General features: G+C 46.1%; 1 protein-coding gene across 3 annotated transcripts in view; it reads left to right on the top strand.

Annotated features, from left to right (window-relative positions):
- DRP2 (dystrophin related protein 2) overlaps nucleotides 1–17,646 on the top strand; it is a 51,101-nt gene extending 33,455 nt beyond the window's left edge. For 2 of the 3 annotated variants that reach the window (XM_088833682.1, XM_055393405.2), the window contains 12 exons: nucleotides 924–1,125; nucleotides 1,349–1,434; nucleotides 3,076–3,233; nucleotides 3,751–3,917; nucleotides 6,044–6,155; nucleotides 7,655–7,791; nucleotides 8,116–8,181; nucleotides 8,444–8,509; nucleotides 9,370–9,513; nucleotides 11,557–11,794; nucleotides 12,830–12,950; nucleotides 13,261–17,646. In XM_088833682.1, coding sequence (XP_088689808.1) covers nucleotides 924–1,125; nucleotides 1,349–1,434; nucleotides 3,076–3,233; nucleotides 3,751–3,917; nucleotides 6,044–6,155; nucleotides 7,655–7,791; nucleotides 8,116–8,181; nucleotides 8,444–8,509; nucleotides 9,370–9,513; nucleotides 11,557–11,794; nucleotides 12,830–12,950; nucleotides 13,261–13,385 — 1,622 coding nt within the window. In that variant the 3' untranslated portion in view covers nucleotides 13,386–17,646. The remainder of the gene's footprint in view (nucleotides 1–923; nucleotides 1,126–1,348; nucleotides 1,435–3,075; nucleotides 3,234–3,750; nucleotides 3,918–6,043; nucleotides 6,156–7,654; nucleotides 7,792–8,115; nucleotides 8,182–8,443; nucleotides 8,510–9,369; nucleotides 9,514–11,556; nucleotides 11,795–12,829; nucleotides 12,951–13,260) is intronic. The other variant, XM_088833683.1, reaches the window with a different exon arrangement.
- The last annotated feature ends 3,160 nt before the right edge of the window (nucleotides 17,647–20,806 follow it).

Raw genomic sequence — 20,806 nt, 5'->3', positions numbered from 1 at the left:
GTAAGTCTCCCATCAACTTCCCTTATGGCCTTCATCCTTCCTCATCCATTGGCTGTTTCCCACTCCCATCCCACCTTGGCCAAGGTTGTTGGTCAGCTTTGTGGGGACTCTTCAAAGGCTGGGATATGCTGGCTGTGGACACCTGATCTTTCCAGGGCCCTTCTATTTTCTCCTACCTCCAGACTCGTTTCCAAATTAACCCACAGCTCTCCTATTCCTTGTCCCTTCTCCCATGCCCAACACAGACAATCAAGCTAGTGTTTTATGGCAAGAAGTATCCAGCAAATGGTTTGGAGCCATTGAAGGCTTGTGTTCTTTCACCATCTTGGGGTTATTGGATGTAGCAGCAGAACGCTTGAAGCAAATGCCAATGGTTAGGGTACAACATGGCTGCACATATAATGTGCTTTCTGTCTCCTCTCTGAGACACTGTCTATCCAATCTTCCTGGACCAAGTGTATCTGGCTAGGCTGATACCAGCATTGGGGGTAATTAAAAAATCCTCCTGAGGTATGTCACATTCACACAGCTATACATGAGCCTTCATAACCAGTGTCTAGGTTTTCAGAACAAGGTTCATGGGCCCACCTATTTGCAGTTGAAATGCATGTAAGGACAGAGAAACTGAAAAGCTGGTATGGTATTTGATCCCTGGGAGTTTACCCAAATCCCACCATCTTCCTGAAACTGATGTCAATGATCATTTGGGTATAGAAACATTTGGGGTTAATTTAGGGGGTCTTCTGCTGCTTTCTTCCTACTTGGGTTGTGTGTCTTGGTAAAGGGCAAGCTTATTTCATACTTACAAATGGTTAGTCTGGAGATGGAGTCAGATTTGATGATGCTGGTGGCCGTGGCTCCCTATCTAGTCCCTGGGCTTCTACTTTTGGCTTTACTTTCCCTTTCTCTCCTTTCCTCCCCAGTGGACCTGGTAACTTTAACCACAGCCCTGGAGATCTTCAATGAGCATGATCTGCAGGCCAGTGAGCATGTGATGGACGTGGTGGAGGTCATTCACTGCCTGACTGCCTTATATGAACGGCTGGAGGAGGAAAGAGGCATCCTGGTCAATGTGCCACTCTGTGTGGACATGAGTCTCAACTGGCTCCTCAATGTTTTTGATAGGTAAGGGCTTGCTGCCCTGGCAGCCTCCAGGATGAAGTTCCAGTGGGATATCTGGAGTGGACACAGTGGGAACGGTTTGCTCCCCTGGTGGATCTTGACTCAGCTCAGCTTGGGGTATGGGTGGCACCAAGCCCTGCTGGGATCCACCCCGTGAGGGAAATGACTGCCAAAATGTTAACCCTTTACAGATATTCAAGTTCTCAGTCTCTTCTTTTAAACCTAGCGGTCGCAGTGGAAAGATGCGGGCATTGTCCTTTAAGACTGGCATTGCCTGCCTGTGTGGCACGGAAGTGAAGGAAAAACTGCAGTGTGAGTACAACTCCAAAGTTCGGAAGAGGAGCTGGGTGGAGGGAGGGTTGTGGTGGCAGAAAGAAAGGTGCAAGATAAGCAGAAGTTCAGTCTTATGACTCAGCACAGGGCTACTCAGGCTACATTGTAATGCTTCCTGGTACAGGCTATTGCAAAGAATCTACAACAGCCAAAGGCCAAGATGGGTCTAAGGCCTGTTATCATTCCTACTGTCACTCCAAGGACATTGCTTCCTTCTGATCTGGTGTAATTACTTTATAGGGATCTGAGTTGGGATCCTGGGATACCCAGGACCTGGACTTTCTAGTTCCATTTCCCGGTGGACCATGAGGCTTAGCCCTCTCCTAATCTGATGCTCAAACTATGTCACATTTTCTGCTGGAGACTTTCCATGGGATAACATGGGCAGTATGCAATAATCCCATTATCTGGGAGGTGGACAGCATGTAATTCTGTCAGATTAAACCTCTCTGGTGTACAGTATCTTTGCTTTCCTTCCATCCTCCATCATTTGTACAGCATTTTGCATTTTTCTGCAGCAGCATCATTAGTTGTCAGGTATTTAATGTTCACTGACCACTGTGCTAAATGTGGTGAGTATGAGATCCAATTAGATGTGTTCCCTGTCTCAAGTGGTTTATAGTCCAGGTGAGGAGACAGAGTACAGAGAAAGCACTTCTTAGAGTGCTAATTAGAATAACCTGAATGGGAAAGGATATGTGCTATCTTAGATCACAGAAGAGTGAGGACAGCAATCTAGGAAAGCTTTACAGGGAAGAAGACTTTTCAAAGTACATTCATAGCTATGATATAATTGATTTCTCCCAACATTCCTTTCAGATGGGATGGACAGTGATGATGTAGTCTTAATTTATAAGTAATGAAACTTCAGCACAGAGAGATTCATGACCTACCCAGGGTTTCCCAAGCTAGTTAGTAATGGGTCAAGAACTAAACCCCAGGCCCTCTGCCTTCTAGTTTTGTTTGTTTTCTGGGCCTTAGGTGAGGCATGAAGCAGAGAGACAAGAAACTCTAGAGGAGGTTTTTTAAAGTTGGGTTGGAATAAGGGAGTTCCCACAAGGGCAGTGTTCAAATATAAGTCCCATCGGCTGTTCCACAGTCATTTCGAGTGAATTCTTAGATGACCAAATGGGTTGAATTATGTCTTCTTTATAGATTATTTGTGCAATGTTCCTTTTCATTTGTGTGGATAATTGAGAGACTGCTGCAGTGTGAGACTACATAGGCTACACGAACAGGACGGGTCGGGCAGACCGACTCTGATTCATATTCAGGCACCTTTGAGCCCCCAACCCCTTGATCTTGCTTCTTGAGACGCTGTTTTCCCAGCAGTGTATTTGTGTCTGGCATTGCTCTCACACAGAGCTCACTCTCTCTTTACCCTTCCCTCCTCCTCTCTGTGTTCAGAGAGAAAAAGGTGAGACAGACACAAAGAGGGAGAGCATTGGAATGTTCTTAGAGGGCTTCTAGAAGGTCAGGGACCTTTAGGTATTCCAGTTTCAAGCCATTAGCTAAGTTAGTGCACTCTTACCCTCTCTTCTTTTTCTCCTCTCTCTCCTCACACCATTCCCTGGCCATTTCTGTTGTGGGCTTGGCCATGACTTATGGTGGGGCCAGCAGACCTCTTCAGCCAAGTGGCCAACTCAGGCAGCCAGTGTGACCAACGCCATCTTGGTGTCCTGCTTCATGAGGCCATTCAGGTGCCCCGTCAGCTGGGGGAAGTGGCAGCCTTTGGTGGCAGCAACGTGGAGCCCAGTGTCCGTAGTTGCTTCCGTTTTGTAAGTATGGAGCTAGGGAGGGAGGAAACGAGGGATGACGAGACAAAGATTGGGAAGGAGGGAGGGAGGACTCAAAGCTGGGCTTCTGTTCTTGTTTTGCTTTGCTTCAGAGAATTGTTTCAAGTTTTATTGGCATACAGTTGCTTTACAATGTTCTGTTAGTTTCAGGTGTACAGTAAAATGACTCAGTTATACATATACAAATACCCATTCTTTTTCAGATTTTTTACCCATACAGGTTATTACAGAGTACTGAGTAGAGTTTCCTGTGCTATAGTACTCAGATGGAAGGGAGTTTGTTGGGCTGGAACAACAGGGCAGATGGTCCTCTGGGCTTTTAGGATCAGAGTCCTGTGGGGACGGCACCAGGTCCGCTAGGACAGGGTAGAAGGTGGACACCTCTGAAGAGCAGGCAAACCCAGGCCTTGCTGTTTCTCTTCTTCCCCTGAGGGCTGCCATTCTAGGCTCAAGACGCTTTGGGCCTCAGACATCGCCGTCGGGCTTCTTGTTTCCCTAGAGCACTGGGAAGCCAGTCATTGAAGCATCACAGTTCCTGGAATGGGTCAACTTGGAGCCCCAGTCCATGGTGTGGCTGGCTGTTCTGCATCGGGTCACCATTGCTGAACAAGTAAAGCATCAGACCAAATGCTCTGTCTGTAGGCAGTGCCCCATCAAGGGCTTCAGGTAGGGAAAACAATACCTGCTGGAGTGATACTAATAAAAATAGGCAATGTCACATATAAATCATATATTGCAAAATGATGCATTACATAGTTATATAATTACAACTAATCCATTGTATATATATATGTGTGTTGTTTTATATGGTTGTAATCCTTTCTATTGCGTTCTGTTTAATTTTTGATAAAGAAAAAAAAATGGAATATTTTTTCAGTTATATTATGAAGTATTCAGACCTAGAAAAATGTATAGATAAGCAAAGTGGGGGTGGAGTGGGAGAACAGCCCAGAAAAGGAAGTAATTTGTTCTTTGTTTCCCAGGGAGCATTAAGTAGAACCCAAAAGTTCCAGCATCCTGACCTATGAGAACACCTATGTACCAAAAGGTGTGCTGGCAAATGGTTCACAGCCTACTCTCCAGAAAGCAGAAGAGAAACCTGATAGAGCATTGGCTAATTTCTGTGATATAGATACTCCCACCGTGGCCAAAGTCAGGCTACCCACAGGAGGTCAGGAAGAGAGGCACAGTTGTACACCATTTATAGTATTTCCACCACAGGGTACAATAGATGTAGACAGCCTCCAGAGCATAAATAATAGTGAAATAGGAAGTGATAAGCTTGAGTATTTATTACCTTAGTTTTTAATACTCTTTGCTTAATTTTGAGTTTATATGATTTAATTTTTAAATAATAGCTATAGTTAACAAGTTAACAACTGACTTGGAAAATTCCTGAAATGTTAACAACTGGCTCTCATGAGCTGATATGAGCTGGCTCCAGTACCCCATGGTTGGCACCCATCACCAAGCTGAAGAAATAAACAAGATTTTACAACATATTTATATATATATATGTTATATATTTATATATTTTATGTCTACTAATTTATATATTATAAACATATTTTATATAATATGCAAAACAATATATTTGAAGTTTCCTTGGTGACATTTCCTTCCTACTCCCACAAAGATAACTACTGTCCTGAATTTGGCTTTCATCATAAAATGCTTGTTTTTATCCCTAGAGGCTCAGCAGTAAAGATATGCCTACCAATACAGGAGATGCGGGTTTGATCCCTGGGTTAGGAAGATCCCCTGGAGAAGGAAATGGCAACCCACTCCAGTATTCTTGCCTGGGAAATCCCATGGACAGAGGAGCCTGGAGGGCTATAGTGCATGGGGTCACAAAAGAGTTGGACATGACTTCTTGACTAAATAATAACAACCTTTTTAAAGCTCTAGCACATACTCTTTTTACAACCAATCTGCTTTCTATAAGCAAATGAGGCACACAGGTGGAGTTTACGCCACTGGCTGGTGTAGCTCTAGGACCAGATGTCAGACCCTCTGACTGCTCCAAGTCTAGATATTTCACCATGCTATGCCACTAGGTCTGGGCAGTCCAGGCAGGCTTTGGAATTGGATCTGAATGACTAGTCTGTATTCAGTCATAAAAGAGTTATTATAAGTAACTTTTAGGAATAGCTTTTAGTCAACATGCCCATGGCTGATAAAATCAGTTGTCTTCAAAACGAAGGTATACCTGCTCCAAGAAACCTGGTCATACCTGTGAAACTGTACCCTTTCAGGCCACCCTTGTTTAGAAGGCCATTTGATATAATGAGCTCTTTACCCCTGTCCCACCCTCCCTTTTATATATTTTTAATTAAAGTATAATTGATTTACAACATTGTGTTAATTTTTGCTGCACAGCAAAGTGATTTGGATACATTTTATATATATTCAGAATGTATATATATATACATATATTCTTTTCCATTATGGTTTATCATAGGATATTGAATTTAGTTCTCTGTATACAGTGGGACCTTGTTGTTTAAACCACCCTCCCTTTGAAAAAAGATGGTGAGACGATGCTATTTCCCAAACTTCCTGTAACTCTGAGCATATGATTTCATGAGATTTATGGTCTCTGAAGTAAGACTAGTCATCTAGTGAGGACTCTGCCACTGCTATATGCAGGAGGTTAGATGTTCCATGTACAGGAGATTATAGTTCCATGTTTCACCCTCTTCTAAAGTGGGTGTGAATTTGGATGTTTGTGGGAAGGGAAGGTCACTAGAGTATATCGGATCCTCTTTCCCACCACCTCTCCTCTTCCCAAGGTACCGGAGTCTGAAACAGTTTAACGTGGACATCTGCCAGACCTGCTTCCTGACTGGCAGGGCCAGCAAGGGCAACAAACTTCACTACCCCATCATGGAGTACTACACCCCGGTATGGAGCCTCTGGGCTAGGTGGGTGGGGCCAGCAGCTCTCAGCTTCTGGGTGCTTGATCCATTTTGCCCAGCATTGGCTCACTGTATTGTGCTCTCCATTGGGGAGCATCCTCAATACAGGCCTGGTGATTGACTGGTTTGAGGGATCCAGGCCTGTTCTTCTAGCAGAGCTTGTCCCTCATCCTCACCTGGGCTTCAGCTGGTTGGAGCAGCCCAGGACATTCTTGGTCATCTAAAAGGCACTCACTATTCTCCTGCAGAGAAAAGTCTAGGAAAAAAATAGAGCAAGGCGGTTCCTGGTGACTAGCCTTTGATCCCTCTATTTAGTTTTTCTTGCTTAGCTTCCTGGATCGTTCCTGTTCCCTGGTCTTCACTTACTGCTTTGTCGTTGCTTCCATCCCTTTTAGTCAACACCTAAGTTTAAAGTTTGTGCTCAGATTCATTACTCAGTCTCTTGCGGGAAAGGGAGGGAATGCTCTTTACCTGAGTCTCCAAAACTGACTTGGCTTTCATTGAAAACTGGGCCCTTCGTAGCCTCCTGAGACCAGGGTGGTCAGCATCCCTGAACTCTGGCCACAGAGTTTCTCCTCTGCTGTGTTCAGGACCCACAGCTCCAGCCTTAGCTTCCTGAGCTGACTCTGCTCCCTAAACTCTTTTATCCCTCTCCCAACAGATAAGACCAAAGTCCAAAGTGTCTCCCTTGCTCTCCCCACTGCTCTCTCCCATCTCCTCTCCTCATCTCCATAATCCATCTCCATGAGCTGTCATCTCTTCTCTATGTTTTGTTGGCACAGAAACACGTGTGACCCAATGGAAGCAGTGATGTTGCCCTTTAAATTTTTTCTTTTATTATCATCTAAAAATAAACATTCGGCTTCCCAGGTGTCGCTAGTGGTAATGAACCTGCCTGCCAATACAAGAGATGTAATAGATGCGGGTTCAATCCCTGGGTCAGGAACATCCCCTGGGAGAGGGCATGGCAACCTACTCCAGTATTCTTGCCTGGAGAATTCCATGGACAGAGGAGCCTGGCGGGCTACAGTCCATGGGGTCACAAAGAGTCAGATACAACTGAAGTGACTTACCATGCACTGAAAAAATAAACATTTATTAAAATCATACATGGAAAACTGGCTTGAGATGGTAGACTGATAATACTGTAGCTCCTGCTCATCTTCTGCATCTCTAGAATTTATGTAAAAGATATCTAAAAGTTAACAAATATATGATCATTGTAAAAGATTCTAATTTTTAGAGGTGTTTAAAGTATAAAACAAAGTCCCCTTTTCTCAGTATGTTCCCCACCCTTCCAGCCCAACTTCCCTGAGGCAACCAGTGTTCATAGTTTGGCACATATCCTTCTAGATCTTTTTCTAGGAGTGAGATGTGGTAAAGATAAATGAGTGATTACCAGTCACGTTCCCCGCTCCAGCGGAGCAGGCACACCTCCCTAGAAAAGCCTATTAGGGTGAGTCCACCTGTCTTGTCTCCCTCCAGACCACATCCAGTGAGAACATGAGGGACTTTGCCACTACCTTAAAGAACAAATTCCGCTCAAAGCATTATTTCAGCAAACACCCTCAGCGAGGTTATCTGCCTGTTCAATCGGTGCTGGAGGCTGACTACAGTGAGATGTGAGTACCGGAGGCTGAGCAGGGGCTGCAGACATCCTCACTGAGCCTAGGGGTGTGCTGTGAAGGGGCCGAGCCCCGCGTGGGCTAGGGCAGTGCTCCAGGGCAAACCCAACTAGTGACAGCACAATTCAGCTGGGGCTTGACCAGGAATCTGACCTGAGAAACAGGTTTGAATCCAGTCTCTGGATCTCGTTCCCATCAGCTCTTGCCCAGCTCTCTAATTCAGTGGTGGTGATGGAGTGTGTGTGGATGGGTGGTGGTGAGGAGACAGGCTGCCCAGCTCCCCACTCTTTGGTCTTCTGAGTTTTTGCTGCTTTCTTCTAGGCCAGCTTCTTCCCCGATGTTGCCACACGCTGACACACACTCCCGAATTGAGCATTTTGCCAGCAGGTACCACCACATTTGGGGGTGGGGAATTGTAAGGAGTCCAGGGGGGAAGGGGTTTCCAGTTAGGGCAAGAGAATGGTGCCACAGCCAGGGGGATGGGCACAGTGAGGATATGCAGCAGCCAGCAAGGCCCAGTGTTTGGGGGGAGGGGGAGTTGGGACAGCCCCCCAAATTCCCTGATTATCCTCTTGTGTGATTAGAGTCCTTGAGATGAAAGCAAGCTTCATATGCTGTGTTCCATTATGTTCCTGCTCTTTCTTCCCAGGCTTGCTGAGATGGAAAGTCAAAATTGCTCCTTCTTTAATGACAGCCTGTCCCCAGATGACAGCATGTGAGTTTTCACAGCTGCTTATTTGCCAGGAATAGCTCTCCTTGGGAGATCCCTCTGCCACTATTGGGAAGGGTATATCCTCAAGGAAAGAGCGGTGTGGTGGTTAGGGTCCTTGAACACCCTAAGGAAAGAAGGCTGCTTTCTGGGCACAGTGTTTAATGAGAGAAGCAGTGTGCCCTCTATCAGCTGAATTGGGCAATGAAGGATGTACTACCTCCCTGCCATCCGTTAAGGTCCCTTCCTGTTGCAAGATCCCATCCTTCTATTCCCAACTGTGAGGGAAGAAGAATATGCCCTCATCTAAATTTGCACAAATGAGCTGTATCTTATGCTCAAAATGCCAATGCCCCATCTTGGGTCACATCAACCCTGGGAAGATATCAGGGGCTTGACTGAAGTGTGGCCAGAGAGATTCCTGGATGTGGTAGCCCAGAGAAGGGACCTGTCATTTCTAGGGAGGTACCCAGTTTCCTCAGAAGACCTAGGAACTGTCAGTTACATGAATAAATCCAGTCCTGGGACTGGGACTCAGGCAAGCCACAATTCCCTTGGGGATGGGAAAGCGAAGGGGGATGGGGTGGGGGAACATCACAGAAAGGGAAGTGATTTGCTCATTGTTTCCCAGATCACTACAAGTAGAACCCAGAAGCCCCAGCATCCTGGAAGAAGTCTCTCCTGTCACCCCCAAGCACGACCCTTGCACCTTTGAACACTTTGATCCCTCTTCCTGCTGTGTGCAACTTAGAGAGGGAATTCTCCAACACATGCCTTGGGGCTTGAGCTGGGAGCTGAGAACTCATAGCCTGAGCTGTTCCCTGTCCAATGCCGGACTCCTGTTTCCTCTCCCCACACCCACACAGAGATGAGGACCAGTACCTGCTACGGCACTCCAGCCCCATCACAGACCGGGAGCCAGCCTTCAGACAGCAGGCTCCATACAGCATGGCCATGGAAAGCAAAGGGGAGCTTGAAAAGATCCTAGCCCACCTAGAGGATGAAAACCGGTGGGTGTGACAATGGCATAGATCTGTGTGGTTTCTCAAGTCAGATAGTTTAACTCAAGTCCTGGACTTCCACATCCTAACTCTGTGGCCTCGAACAAGTGACTTATATTCTGTGATCTTCCATTTCCTCATCTGTAAAATGGGGATGTTGATAATAGTACCTATGTCTGAGAGTCATTTGTGAAGATAAAATGATCAGACATATAATGTGTTAGCCAGTGTCTGTCTTATTGAAAGGGTTCTAAAATAGCCCTCTCAATAGCTAAAATAAAAGCTAGCTATACTAATAATTGGTCTTCCCTGTTGTAGCTCAGCTGATAAAGAATTTGCTTGCAATGCAGGAGACCCCGGTTCAGTTCCTGGATCAGGAAGATCCTCTGGAGAAGGGTTAGAATACCCACTCCAGTATTCTTGGGCTTCTCTGGTGGCTCAGATGGTAAAGAATCTGCCTGCAACACGGGAGATGTGCGTTCAATCCCTGGGTTGGGAAGATCCCCTGGAGGAGGGCATGGCAACCCAGTCCAGTATTCTTGCCTGGAGAATCCCATGGACAGAGAAGCCTGGTGGGCTATAGTCCATGGGGTTGCAAAGAGTGAGACACGACTTAGCAAATTAAAAAACACACACAATACTAATAATTATTTAAATCCTTTTAACTCAAGCTGAGTATCTCCAAGTACCCAGGAGATGCCAGCAGAGAGAATGCAAACACAGAGAATACAGAAGAGATGCTGCTTGTCTCTGCCCTCAAGGAACTTTCAGTTGTTGGAAATGGAAAGAAATCCTTATCACTTAGTGAAAGTGGTAAGAGGAGGATGATATTGCATAGAGCATGTGAGGACTGGAAGAACGAAGGTGAAGATGATTATGGGGATGATGTTGATCTCCCTACAGCACAGAGGGCAGCAGGAGTCTGAAGAGCATCTAAGCCACTTTGGGGGTGTGTCCTAGAATAAATAGCACCCCCCAGAACAGTGCTTCTCAAACATCAGTGTGCATACGGGCCACTTGGGAAGCTCAGTGAAATGCAGGTTCTGATTTGCAGGTCTGGGGTGAGGCCTCAGTTCCTGCTCTTCTAACCTAGAAGTTGTCCATGCCGCTGGCCTACTGTGTCTGGAGTCACTAGTCCTTAGAACAGTGCCTGTTTGCAAAGTATCTTTTACTGGTTCAAAACAAGATAAATACATAAATACAGAGTAAGCTTTTAGAAACTTTCATAGCAATTTGACATTGCCATGATATCCAAGCATATAATGAGTGTACTTGTCTTCATTGAGTAGGATGTATTCCATTCCAGGTATTCACTGGTATTCCACTCAATACCAGTTTGAGTATTGTTGAACTTTGTGTGGCAAGTGCTGTGTGGCATGACCAGTGTACTAGCCATATGCATTCAGACCAAACACTGATCCACAATGGATTGAAAAATCTCCCTGGTTTTTCCTTATGGATATTTTGAGAAGTGCTGTGCTAGAGCAGTGGGGGGAGGCCCTGGGAAGCACTGGAGAGAGAGTGATTCTATTGTAAAAAAAAGGGGAAAAAAAGTAATATCCCCCAAAGGAGACCATCTCTTTGGAATCTGTTTCCTTGATGACCCAACGTGGGTGTTTAAAGCAGGCCAAAGAGGAGGGTGGCAGAGAGAAGAGGAAAGATGGGTGATATTTTATGTTATGTCTTCCCCTAGAATCTAAAAATCTAAAAGTGGAGTAGGTGAGTCAGCGGCTCTAATGCCTCATTTATTTGCAGAATGTGTTTCTGACTGGCTTTAAGGTCAGAATTAATCCCCGAAGCAGCACATCAAAGTGCTGAGAAATTTGCTATACTAATGTCAGCTCTCTGCGCTGCAGCCTAAGAACAGCAGAGTAAATGACACGCACACTGGAGAGGAAATGGATATGGCCATTCAGGCAAGAGCACGGCTGGAGTGGGGGTGGGAATGGGAATGCAAAGGGATTGTTCCCACCTGGCTCTGAGGGGCCACTGGGCCCTGGACAGTCAATACCCCATGAGGACGTTCAGCCTTGGCTTCTCCATCCTTGGCAGGATTCTCCAGGGAGAGCTGAGGCGCCTGAAGTGGCAGCATGAGGAGGCCGCTGAGGTACCCGCCCTGACTGAGGGGTCTGCAGAGGTGGCGCAGGACCACTGCAATGAAGAGCTGCTGGCTGAGGCCCGGATCCTTCGGCAGCACAAGAGCCGCCTGGAGACGCGCATGCAGATTCTTGAAGACCACAACAAGCAACTGGAGTCCCAGCTGCAGCGCTTAAGGGAGCTGCTCCTACAGGTGGGTCTGGGGCCAGGGGAAGAACCAGAGCAGACTCTCGGCACAGGAAAGCTGGGAAGACTTTCTAAAGAGCACTGAGCTGGCAATCAGAAAAGATGGGGTAATGAAGGAGACACTATGTCACAGCGCTCGGCCAATTTTCTTGCACCGAGCTTCCACTCCATCCTTCTGTGTTACTCTCAAGTCACCATGGGGCCTCGGGCAGAGGGAGGGCTTTTGGGGGCTCAAGTCCCCAACCCCCATTTGAATCTGGTATTGAAAGAACAAGTTCAAAGAACCATCCGAAAGGTTGCTTTTGCTACTTTGATGTTTGCTGGAAAGAAGCAAATTTGGGCATGCATGGAGAAAGAAACATTTTAGCTGTGGACAGATCACTTGTTACTTTTTATCCCTTTCCTCTTTGAGAGGGAGTGTATAGGATGTAGTGTGGTCTGGGAGTTCAACAGCTCTGGAACTGAATATGGTTCTGCCAATTAGTGGCCTTGGAATGTCAGGCAACTTCCTTAGCCTCACTAAGCCCCAGTTTCCTCATCTGTAAGACAGGGATAAAAATATACCAACTTCATGGAATTGTGGTAAAAATCTAATGAGATAATACATTTATTGAATTTAGCATGATGCCAGAAATATTAGTAAACACTTCATAAATATTACCTATTATTGTCATTACCATACCAGGGATGGCCTCTGGATCAATTTCTGGAGGTCTTAACAAATGATATTATGTCATGAACCAAGGATCGGGGGTGCAACTCTGTATTTCCAGACAGAATTGGGTTCTGAATAGTTTAATTGTAGCTGAAATGACAAGCAAGAGATCTTCTGGGGGCAATGCCATCCTTATAAGAACTGGGAGCCTTTGATACCTGGTGTTGAAGGAAGAAGGTATTTAGTAATTAAATATTCTAAGAAGTTTCCTGAAAGGAGAAGCCACTGACTGGGGCATGAGGTCTCTAAGGACCTTTCTAAGCTCAAGTCTGTCAAAGTAAGGTCAGGAAGGCAAAGTCACTTAAGTTATGCCTTACCTCTTGCCAGCCACCTATCGAATCCAATGGCAATGGCTCTGCAGGCTCGTCTCTGGCTTCCTCTCCACAGCAGTCAGAAGGCAGTCACCCCCAAGAGAAAGGACAGACTACTCCAGACACTGAAGCTGCAGGTGAGTTCCCTCAACCCTTTCCTCCATGACTGTCTTGCCTCAGGTCTCCTGCCCAAGGTTCTGCTAAGGCTGGGACTGTTTCCTCCTCATGTCTTTGAGGTTAGGGCCAGGGATGATTGAATTATTGACTGATTCATTCATTTCTTTATTCTGCAAATGTATATTGATTACCTCATACGTACCTAGGCATCATGCTGGGAAGATACAGATGCTGTAGGTTTGTCTTTCAGCAGGCAGCATCCTACCTCGGCCCCTTGACCTCATAAGGGGATCTCTAGTTGTCTTCCCAAATCTCTCTTTTCCAATTCAGATGATGTGGCATTGAAGAGCCAAGATGTCAGCCTCTGCTTGGAAGACATCATGGAGAAGCTCCGCCATGCCTTCCCCAGTGTACGAAGTTCTGATGTGACTGCCAACACACTGCTGGCCTCTTGAGGGAAACAGAGCCCCATCCTATAGTCCATGGTCCTCTTCTGGTTCTGGCCAAAGGCTTTCCTCAGACTTCACCCAACCTTTCCAGTCCCCACTGGCCCCACTCTCCTCAGCTGGAGTTATTTGTACTCCTGGCAGCAGCAGAGATTTGGTGGTATGCGAGGTGGAGGTAGGGGGACTGGGGGAGGGAGAGGCATGATTCCCCTGATTCTAGAAATGTGTCCTTTACTTCAAGTTTGAGATCAGTCCCTTCAGTACGCTTCTGTTGGAGCCCGGGCTGATGGCACTTGGAAGCCATTCAAATGGGTTGCCTTGTAGAATGAAGCAGTGCCCATTGGTCCCTTTCCATTCTCCATGGAATGATGGAGATGGAGGGCGCCTAATGACCCCAGGGCTCCAGCATTATGAATACACAGAACTTAGCCCTACTCTCTGACCCAACACAGGGGAGGTGAAGGAGGTAGCCTGAAGACACTCCCACCCCCGAGAGTACCCCGAAAACTCTGGGCAATGTGTGTCGTGTAACTTCAGCTCTAGTCCTCCAGATGCTGCCTAGATGCTGTTTCCTCTGTGAATATCTTCAGTTTCTTCTGCCTCAGTCCCTGGCAGACCTTTCTCAAGGGGTAACAGTTCATTCAGGTTCCTATTTTCACCTTACTTTGGGAAACAGTAAAGAAATATGTAGGGGCTTAGATATTTTCCCTGGATCCTCCTCTTTCCTGAAAGGCTCAGCATCCTGAGAGACCAACTCTTTTGAGTCAGCCCTCACAGCCCTGGGGGAGGGCTGGCAGCTTCTCAGCAAGGGGATCTTCTCCTTGGATGAGGAAGGGAAAGCCACCCTCTAGACCAGAGGAGTGTGACTGTCCCACACCCTTGACAGCTGTGACCCTTCTTTCTCTTAAGTTGAATCAGATGAGGTGGCTGATATCCCTCAGCTAATCAGAAGGCAGATGCAACAGTCCACCCTGAATAGCAGCCCTTTCCTACGATCCACGGGCTTCAGATCAGCAAGTTGGCCACTTTTCACACAGACAACAGCAAGGCCTTCCTTTGCATAAAACCTTTCTTTCTAACTCTGGAAAATGAACCCAATCCTCAAATTTGTTAGTCAGATTTCTGGATAAATCTGCCTAGGCAATTTTATCTAACTCTTCCTAAGCAACACATACCATGATCCCTTTATCCAAAAACTATTCAGAGTAGATAGTGGGGTGGGGTGGGGGGCATCGGGGAAGCAGGCTTAGGAACTTTGAACAGAGTCAGGGCTCATTTAGGCAGATTTCTGTCAAAAGGAACTTTATAACTTAGAATCCTGCAACTGACTTAATTTGCCTATGGTTATATAGATGCTTAGCTATCCTTCATATCTACTGTACATCAGTACTACCCCAGCCTCACTCACACATTAAATTCTAATACCTCTTGAAGTATTAATGTTCTGCCTTGCTCTTTGTTAGTCCCAGCCTCTGGATGGACAGATAAGATGCCTCCTGGCTGCTTATTTAGGATGTCTCTCCATTCATATTTGAGGTGAGCCATCCTCAAGACCAAAGCAAAAGAAAGCCTGTGGCCACAGAGGAATCTAACAGGAAGAGTCACTCTGTTGTCTTCATTCATTCCAAATCTTGTTCCCTGAAGACCTGATTCTGGGGTGAATTTCTCTGGGCTTCTCTGAATAATGGTTCAGGGGCCAAAATAGAGCAAATCCAAGCTCTACCCACCCTGTGCATAAAGGGAGGAACAAATAGCCAGGCTAAGACACAGAGTACATCTTCTTGCCCCTTCCAATTTCTAAATCTGACTCAGGGCTTTAAAGAAAGTAGAAATTGCCACTAAGGTTAGAAGGGTGTGAGATGGTTGGAGTGCTTTCTTATAACCAAGCAGTAGCCAGTGGGTAGAACTTCTGGGAAACTAGATTTATCTACTGCAGGGCATGGAAGGCAGTGGCTTTGGTCCAGAAACCTAGGATTGCCTCCTTCTAGAATCACCAAGGGGCACTAAGCCACAGGTTCAGTGTGTCAGACTTTATCATAACAATTGCCTTAGTGCTCATGAGGTCTCAGGGCAGGAGAACTGGTAATATATGGTGAGCAGTTGGCAGGTAGGCATCAAACAAAGAGCTTGGACATCAGTTAGCAGGCTTGGCAGGGGACCTACCTCCTTGGTAGGATCCTAGGTTATAGGTAGGGGCTTTCCTGGTGGCTTAGACAGTAAAGAATCCACCTGTAATGCAGGAGACCCAGGTTCGATCCCTGGGTTGGGAAAATACCCTGGAGAAGGGAATGGCAACCCACTCCAGTATTCTTTCCTGGAGAATTCCATGGGCAGAGAAGCCTGATGGGCTACAGTCCATGGGGTCTGTAGTTCAAAGAGTCAGACACGACTGAGCAACTGAGCACATTAAGGATAGGGGAAATTTTCTATAGGACTGAGAGCTCAGGGTCTTTGAGGCATATGCCTGCCTAAGCCTGAAGAAAGCACATGTTATAAAACAATCTTACCAGGAAAGTTCTGCAAACTCTTTTTCCATAATCTCTACTCTGTCTGAGAGATCATGGGCTCTTGAGGGCCTATGGCAACTGCAGTGGGTCAGGTAGAGACGATGTAGATCTTGTTATGTAGGATTTGTCTTATAGGTAGACTGAAGCAGCAGGTCAAGAGTTGAATTCTCGGTAACAGGGTCACTGACACTTTGCGGTCCTGTGTTTACCTTGATGCCTGAGGGGAGTATATGGCTCAAGGGTCCAGTGATAGTCACTGCAGCACAGTTTGCCCACACTACTTGACAGTTTGCCAGCAGTGAAGTAAACAGATCTTTGGGCACTGTGAATTCAGATGAAGGTGAGATTTCCTGAGATGTGTTGTGTGTCTTATCTCCTAGAGGTGTAGTGTATGATGCTGAATGGTTTATGGCCCCACACTGGAAGGGTGGTGAAAGGGGTTGCTGGGTAGGCGGCCTAATGAAAACCTCTGACATACAGGATTAGCATCAGTGGTAAGGAAAGTGAGTGTTTGCTGGGGTTGTGGTCATATAGTATGGGGAACAGTTAGGATTGATAGGTGATATATTCTTGACAGAATCCGACAGAGGCCAAAAAGCCATTAGGAGGGTACCTCTGCTTCCAGTGAGAGCAGAGTGGAGTCAGGTTGACTGGGAAATTATTAAGGAAGGCTGACTAATTGGAGGACATCCGGCTGTTTGTTGCATGGTTCCCTAGAGAGGGTCCAACCCAGGATATGCACCCTTCCCTCCAGGATGGAAAGGCTGAAAACCAAGGCCCTCAAATGCCCATTTCCTTCAAGGCCCAAAGTTTGGAGATATTTCCTTGTAGAGAAACTTGCTTAAGTTTGTCATACTTTAGGGGCTGGGCTGGCAGGCCATGGTAATGAGAAACCCTGAGGTCAAACAGAGGCCAATCCTGGGTGATGATTTCCTTCCGGATAAATTTTAAGGAATACCCATGATGCTTGCGGTGTGTGTTTGGGATCTGGGCTCCATATTCAACTTCAGGCTAGAGCATTCCTTGAACAGGCATTCTCAATGACAGAGTCATGGCCTCTGAGACCATTTCAAGCCAAGACTCTCATCAAAGTTCTGTTGACGTAAGTGACAGATAACTAAGAATGTAACTGTCCTAAGATGAACAGTTCTGGAGGAGAGAGGTGGGGGCTTGCCCTAGGGCTGTGGAGACTTAGTTATTCAGCTGGGCAGCTCTATCTCCGAGCCTTCCTGCCAAAAACTGGCTCTGAGAACAAAGGAATACTTCAGCTCCTTGTTGTTCTTTAAACACCAGTGACTGTGGGAGAGCAGAAGGCTCAAGGCCAAGGCTAAGCTCTCAGGCTTCATCTCCTCCCACAGCTGCCACATTTGGAAGGGCACCTGCTCAATGTCTTTGGTGTCCCTAGGGCAGTCTTGAGGCCAGATTGAAGCCTGTGATGCTGCTCGCTGGCTACAAGAGCTGGTGGTCACAAGGGTGGTATTTGGGGAAGCAGAAAGGGTGGCATACTAGTCTAGGAAAATTTGGGATGAAAGGGCGAGGTTGGGAACAAATTGGTTAACTTTGCCACTCACTGTGGTGCTTTTCCCCCTTTCCCTTAAATTCTGCTTTGAAAAGAATAAATTCGTATTTGTTTACTTTGGTTCCTCTGGTTATGCTCTTTGACTCTGACACTCCACATCATTCCCTTATTTGGGTGTGGGAGGTGAGGGGGGGCCACAAACCCACAAGACACAGGACAAAAAAGACACAACCCACTAGCCTCATCCACCACTGTTACCTGGAGTGGTCACCTCTCAAGGCCCCATTAAAAATTAGCTAGTTATTCACTCATGGAATTAGCTCTTTATAGCAATGGTTCTTCAACACCGTCCTCATCAGTCTGAGGAATTTTTCACCACCCTAAAGCAGTAAGAGTAAAATATGGACAATGCAGTGAGTTTCCATAAAGTTACATACATTCAATTTAAAAATGTATCCTTTATTCTGAGATTATGGCTATATATTTTGGGGGGATGTCTGTGTTAAATGTCTCTGTGAATTGGTGGTAAGTTTTTTTTTAATACCCTTTTCTGGCAAAATAAAACCCCGTCAGTCCCTCTTCCCCACCACCAATCTTCTTTCTCACCAATCTATGACTTCATTGTCAATGAAGTCGACATGAAATATGATGTGAGTCACATATGAAGCTTAAAATTTTCTCACAGCCATAATAAAAAAGGCCCAACAAACCCAAATGAAAATAATTTTAATAATAACCCAATATATCCAAAATATTTTCATTTCATCATGTAATCAGTATAAAACCATTACTAACATATTTTATATTGTTTTTTTTTTAAATAAGTCTTAGAAATTGTCAGGGGCTTCCCTGGTAGCTCAGCTGGTAAAGAATCTGCTTGCAATATAGCAGACCCCAGTTTGATTCCTGGATCAGGAAGATCCCCTGGAGAAGGGAAAGGCTACCCCCTCCAGTATCCTTGGGCTTCTCTGGTGGCTCAGAAGGTAAAGAATCTGCCTGCAGTGTGGGAGACCTGGGTATGATCTGTGGGTTGCGAAGATCCCCTGAAGGAGGGCATGACAACCCACTCCAGTATTCTTGACTGAATCCCTATGGACAGAGGAGCCTGGTGGGCTATACTCCATGGGGTCGCAAAGAGTCAGACACGACTGAGTGACTTTCACTGACACTTTCAGAAATTGTCAAGCAGGGTACAAATTCAGCTGGTAAAAAACTAGAAACCCACATAGAGCCAGGTATTTTATTACTGAAGAGACAGTAAAAGCCAGGCCAGCAATGGGATCTGTTCCCTGTGTCCCTGTTGCATAGGACGACATTGAAACAAAAGGGGCCAGATGACATGCAACAGGAATAGCGGCACACTGTGTTCCTGAGTAGCAACTCCACACCTCCGCTAAGCTGCTCTATGGCTTGCACCAGAACCCTCTGGGGCAAGGACAGGGGAGAAGGGTGGCAGGCAGAAAAATCCCATGCCTCACCAGAATGAGGGAGACAAATGAGAAACTGCCCCATGACAGCCTCCCTCCAAACAGGAAGCTGAGTGTCTCGAATCCCCATGAGATTGCCTATCTTTCCAGGTTCCAGGAGGCTTATGCAGCATTCCGCCAAGGCCTAGGGCTTCCTGCAGTTGAGCCTTGCCTACGTGGAAAGACACACCTCAATTTTACCTAGCTATAGGTCAAGTGCTCAAAAGCTGCATGTGGCTAGTGGATACCATATTGGACAGCGCAGTTCTGTAACATGCCAAAGTCAGAATCACTGGGCTGTAGAGAAGGAAAACTTCATGATGTATCACGTGTGTGTGTTGGGGGTGAGGAGGGAGTCAGGGCAGCTTATTGCTGCTGCCTTGGGGGAGACTGGAGGACAGTGGTGAAGCAGTTACCCAGGGTTAGGAGATGTGATGGAGGGAGCAGAAGGGTGCCACAGATGCATGAATTTGCTCCTTTCTGTTGTCTTCTCTTCCCCATGGCCTCTCACCAGGGCTCTGGCTGCACTCGGGGTGCATTATCGGACAGAGGTCAGCCTAGGGCTCTTCTACTTCTCCCACACGACGGCCCCACATGTGGCATATGTGCCACGCTCTCTGGTCGCAGTCTCTCCAGCCATGTCCCCAGGGCACTGTTTATATTTCTGCCCTAGTCCTCTGCCATCGTTCACCTGGAAAGGCCTACCTTCTTTTCAAATCTTGCCTCTTCCCCCACTGTCTGCCTATGACAATTATTTTCCCCTATTCTTTCTTCTCATCTTTTATTTATTTTTAAAATTTATTTAATTGGAGGCTAATTACTTTATTGTATTGGTTTTACCATACATTGTCATGAATCCGCCCCACGTGTACATGTGTTCCCCATCTTGAAACCCCTCCCACCTCCCTCCCTATATCATCCCTCTGGGTCATCCCAGTGCACCAGCCCCGAGCATCCTGTATCATGCATCAAACCTGGACTGGTGATTTGTTTCACATATGATAATATATATGTTTCAATGCCATTCTCCCAAATCATCCCATCCTCACCCTCTCCCACACAGTCCAAATAAGAAAGCTGTGGTACATATGCACAATGGAGTATTACTCAGCAATTAAAAAGAATACATTTGAATCAGTTCTAATGAGGTGGATGAAACTGGAGCCTATTATATAGAGTGAAGTAAGCCTTAAAGAAAAACACCAATACAGTATACTAATGCATATATATGGAATTTAGAAAGATGGTAATGATAACCCTGTATATGAGACAGCAAGATAGACACAGATATATAGAACAGTCTTCTCAATTTCTAAATTCTGGGTTTCTGAAAAAAAATCATCTTGGTTTTCAAACTGTCCTCTAACTTCTCTCCTAAGCTTGGCTTCATTTTCTCCTTCCCTTTAGTCCCACTTCTCCCCTGCATTTTCCCCCAAGCACTCCTTGTGTCTTCATCCCTTCTGCACAGGCCCAGCCCATACATACTGACTTCCCCTTCTCTGCCCTTGGCTTATTACTTTCAACTTGGAATGGGAGCATTAAAAGTGGCAGAGAAAACTTAGGGGGTCATTTCCTGGAGTGGCACCAACTTCATCAATTGAGACCAGACCGGGGTCAAGCTGGGCTACTTCCAGAAGACCTTCAGCTGCCTCTTGGTGATAAGCATTACCACCCTTAATTTCCACATAAGGACAGAGGAGTTCTAAGAGGTGTTAGGACTTGCCCAAGTTAGGTAGCAGAGCCAGAATTCTAACCTTGTGTTCCTTCGACTACAACGTAATTCAGTGCAAATATTGGAGCTGCCATTTTTATCACTTCTCTGTACCTTCTCTCAAAAGCCCAATGATGTATTGTGAATATGAGACGATTTGCTTAGTTCATTAGGAATCATCCTAAGAGCTCTTTAGAAGGATGCCCCAATGCTGAGAGCATCTTCTG

This window comes from Moschus berezovskii, chromosome X (assembly GCF_049115385.1).
Source record: "Moschus berezovskii isolate FMDL1 chromosome X, NW_MosBer_1.0, whole genome shotgun sequence".
NCBI lineage: Eukaryota > Metazoa > Chordata > Mammalia > Artiodactyla > Moschidae > Moschus > Moschus berezovskii.
The sequence above is the reverse complement of the archived record's forward strand: the minus strand, read 5'-3'. Positions and strand labels throughout refer to the sequence as shown.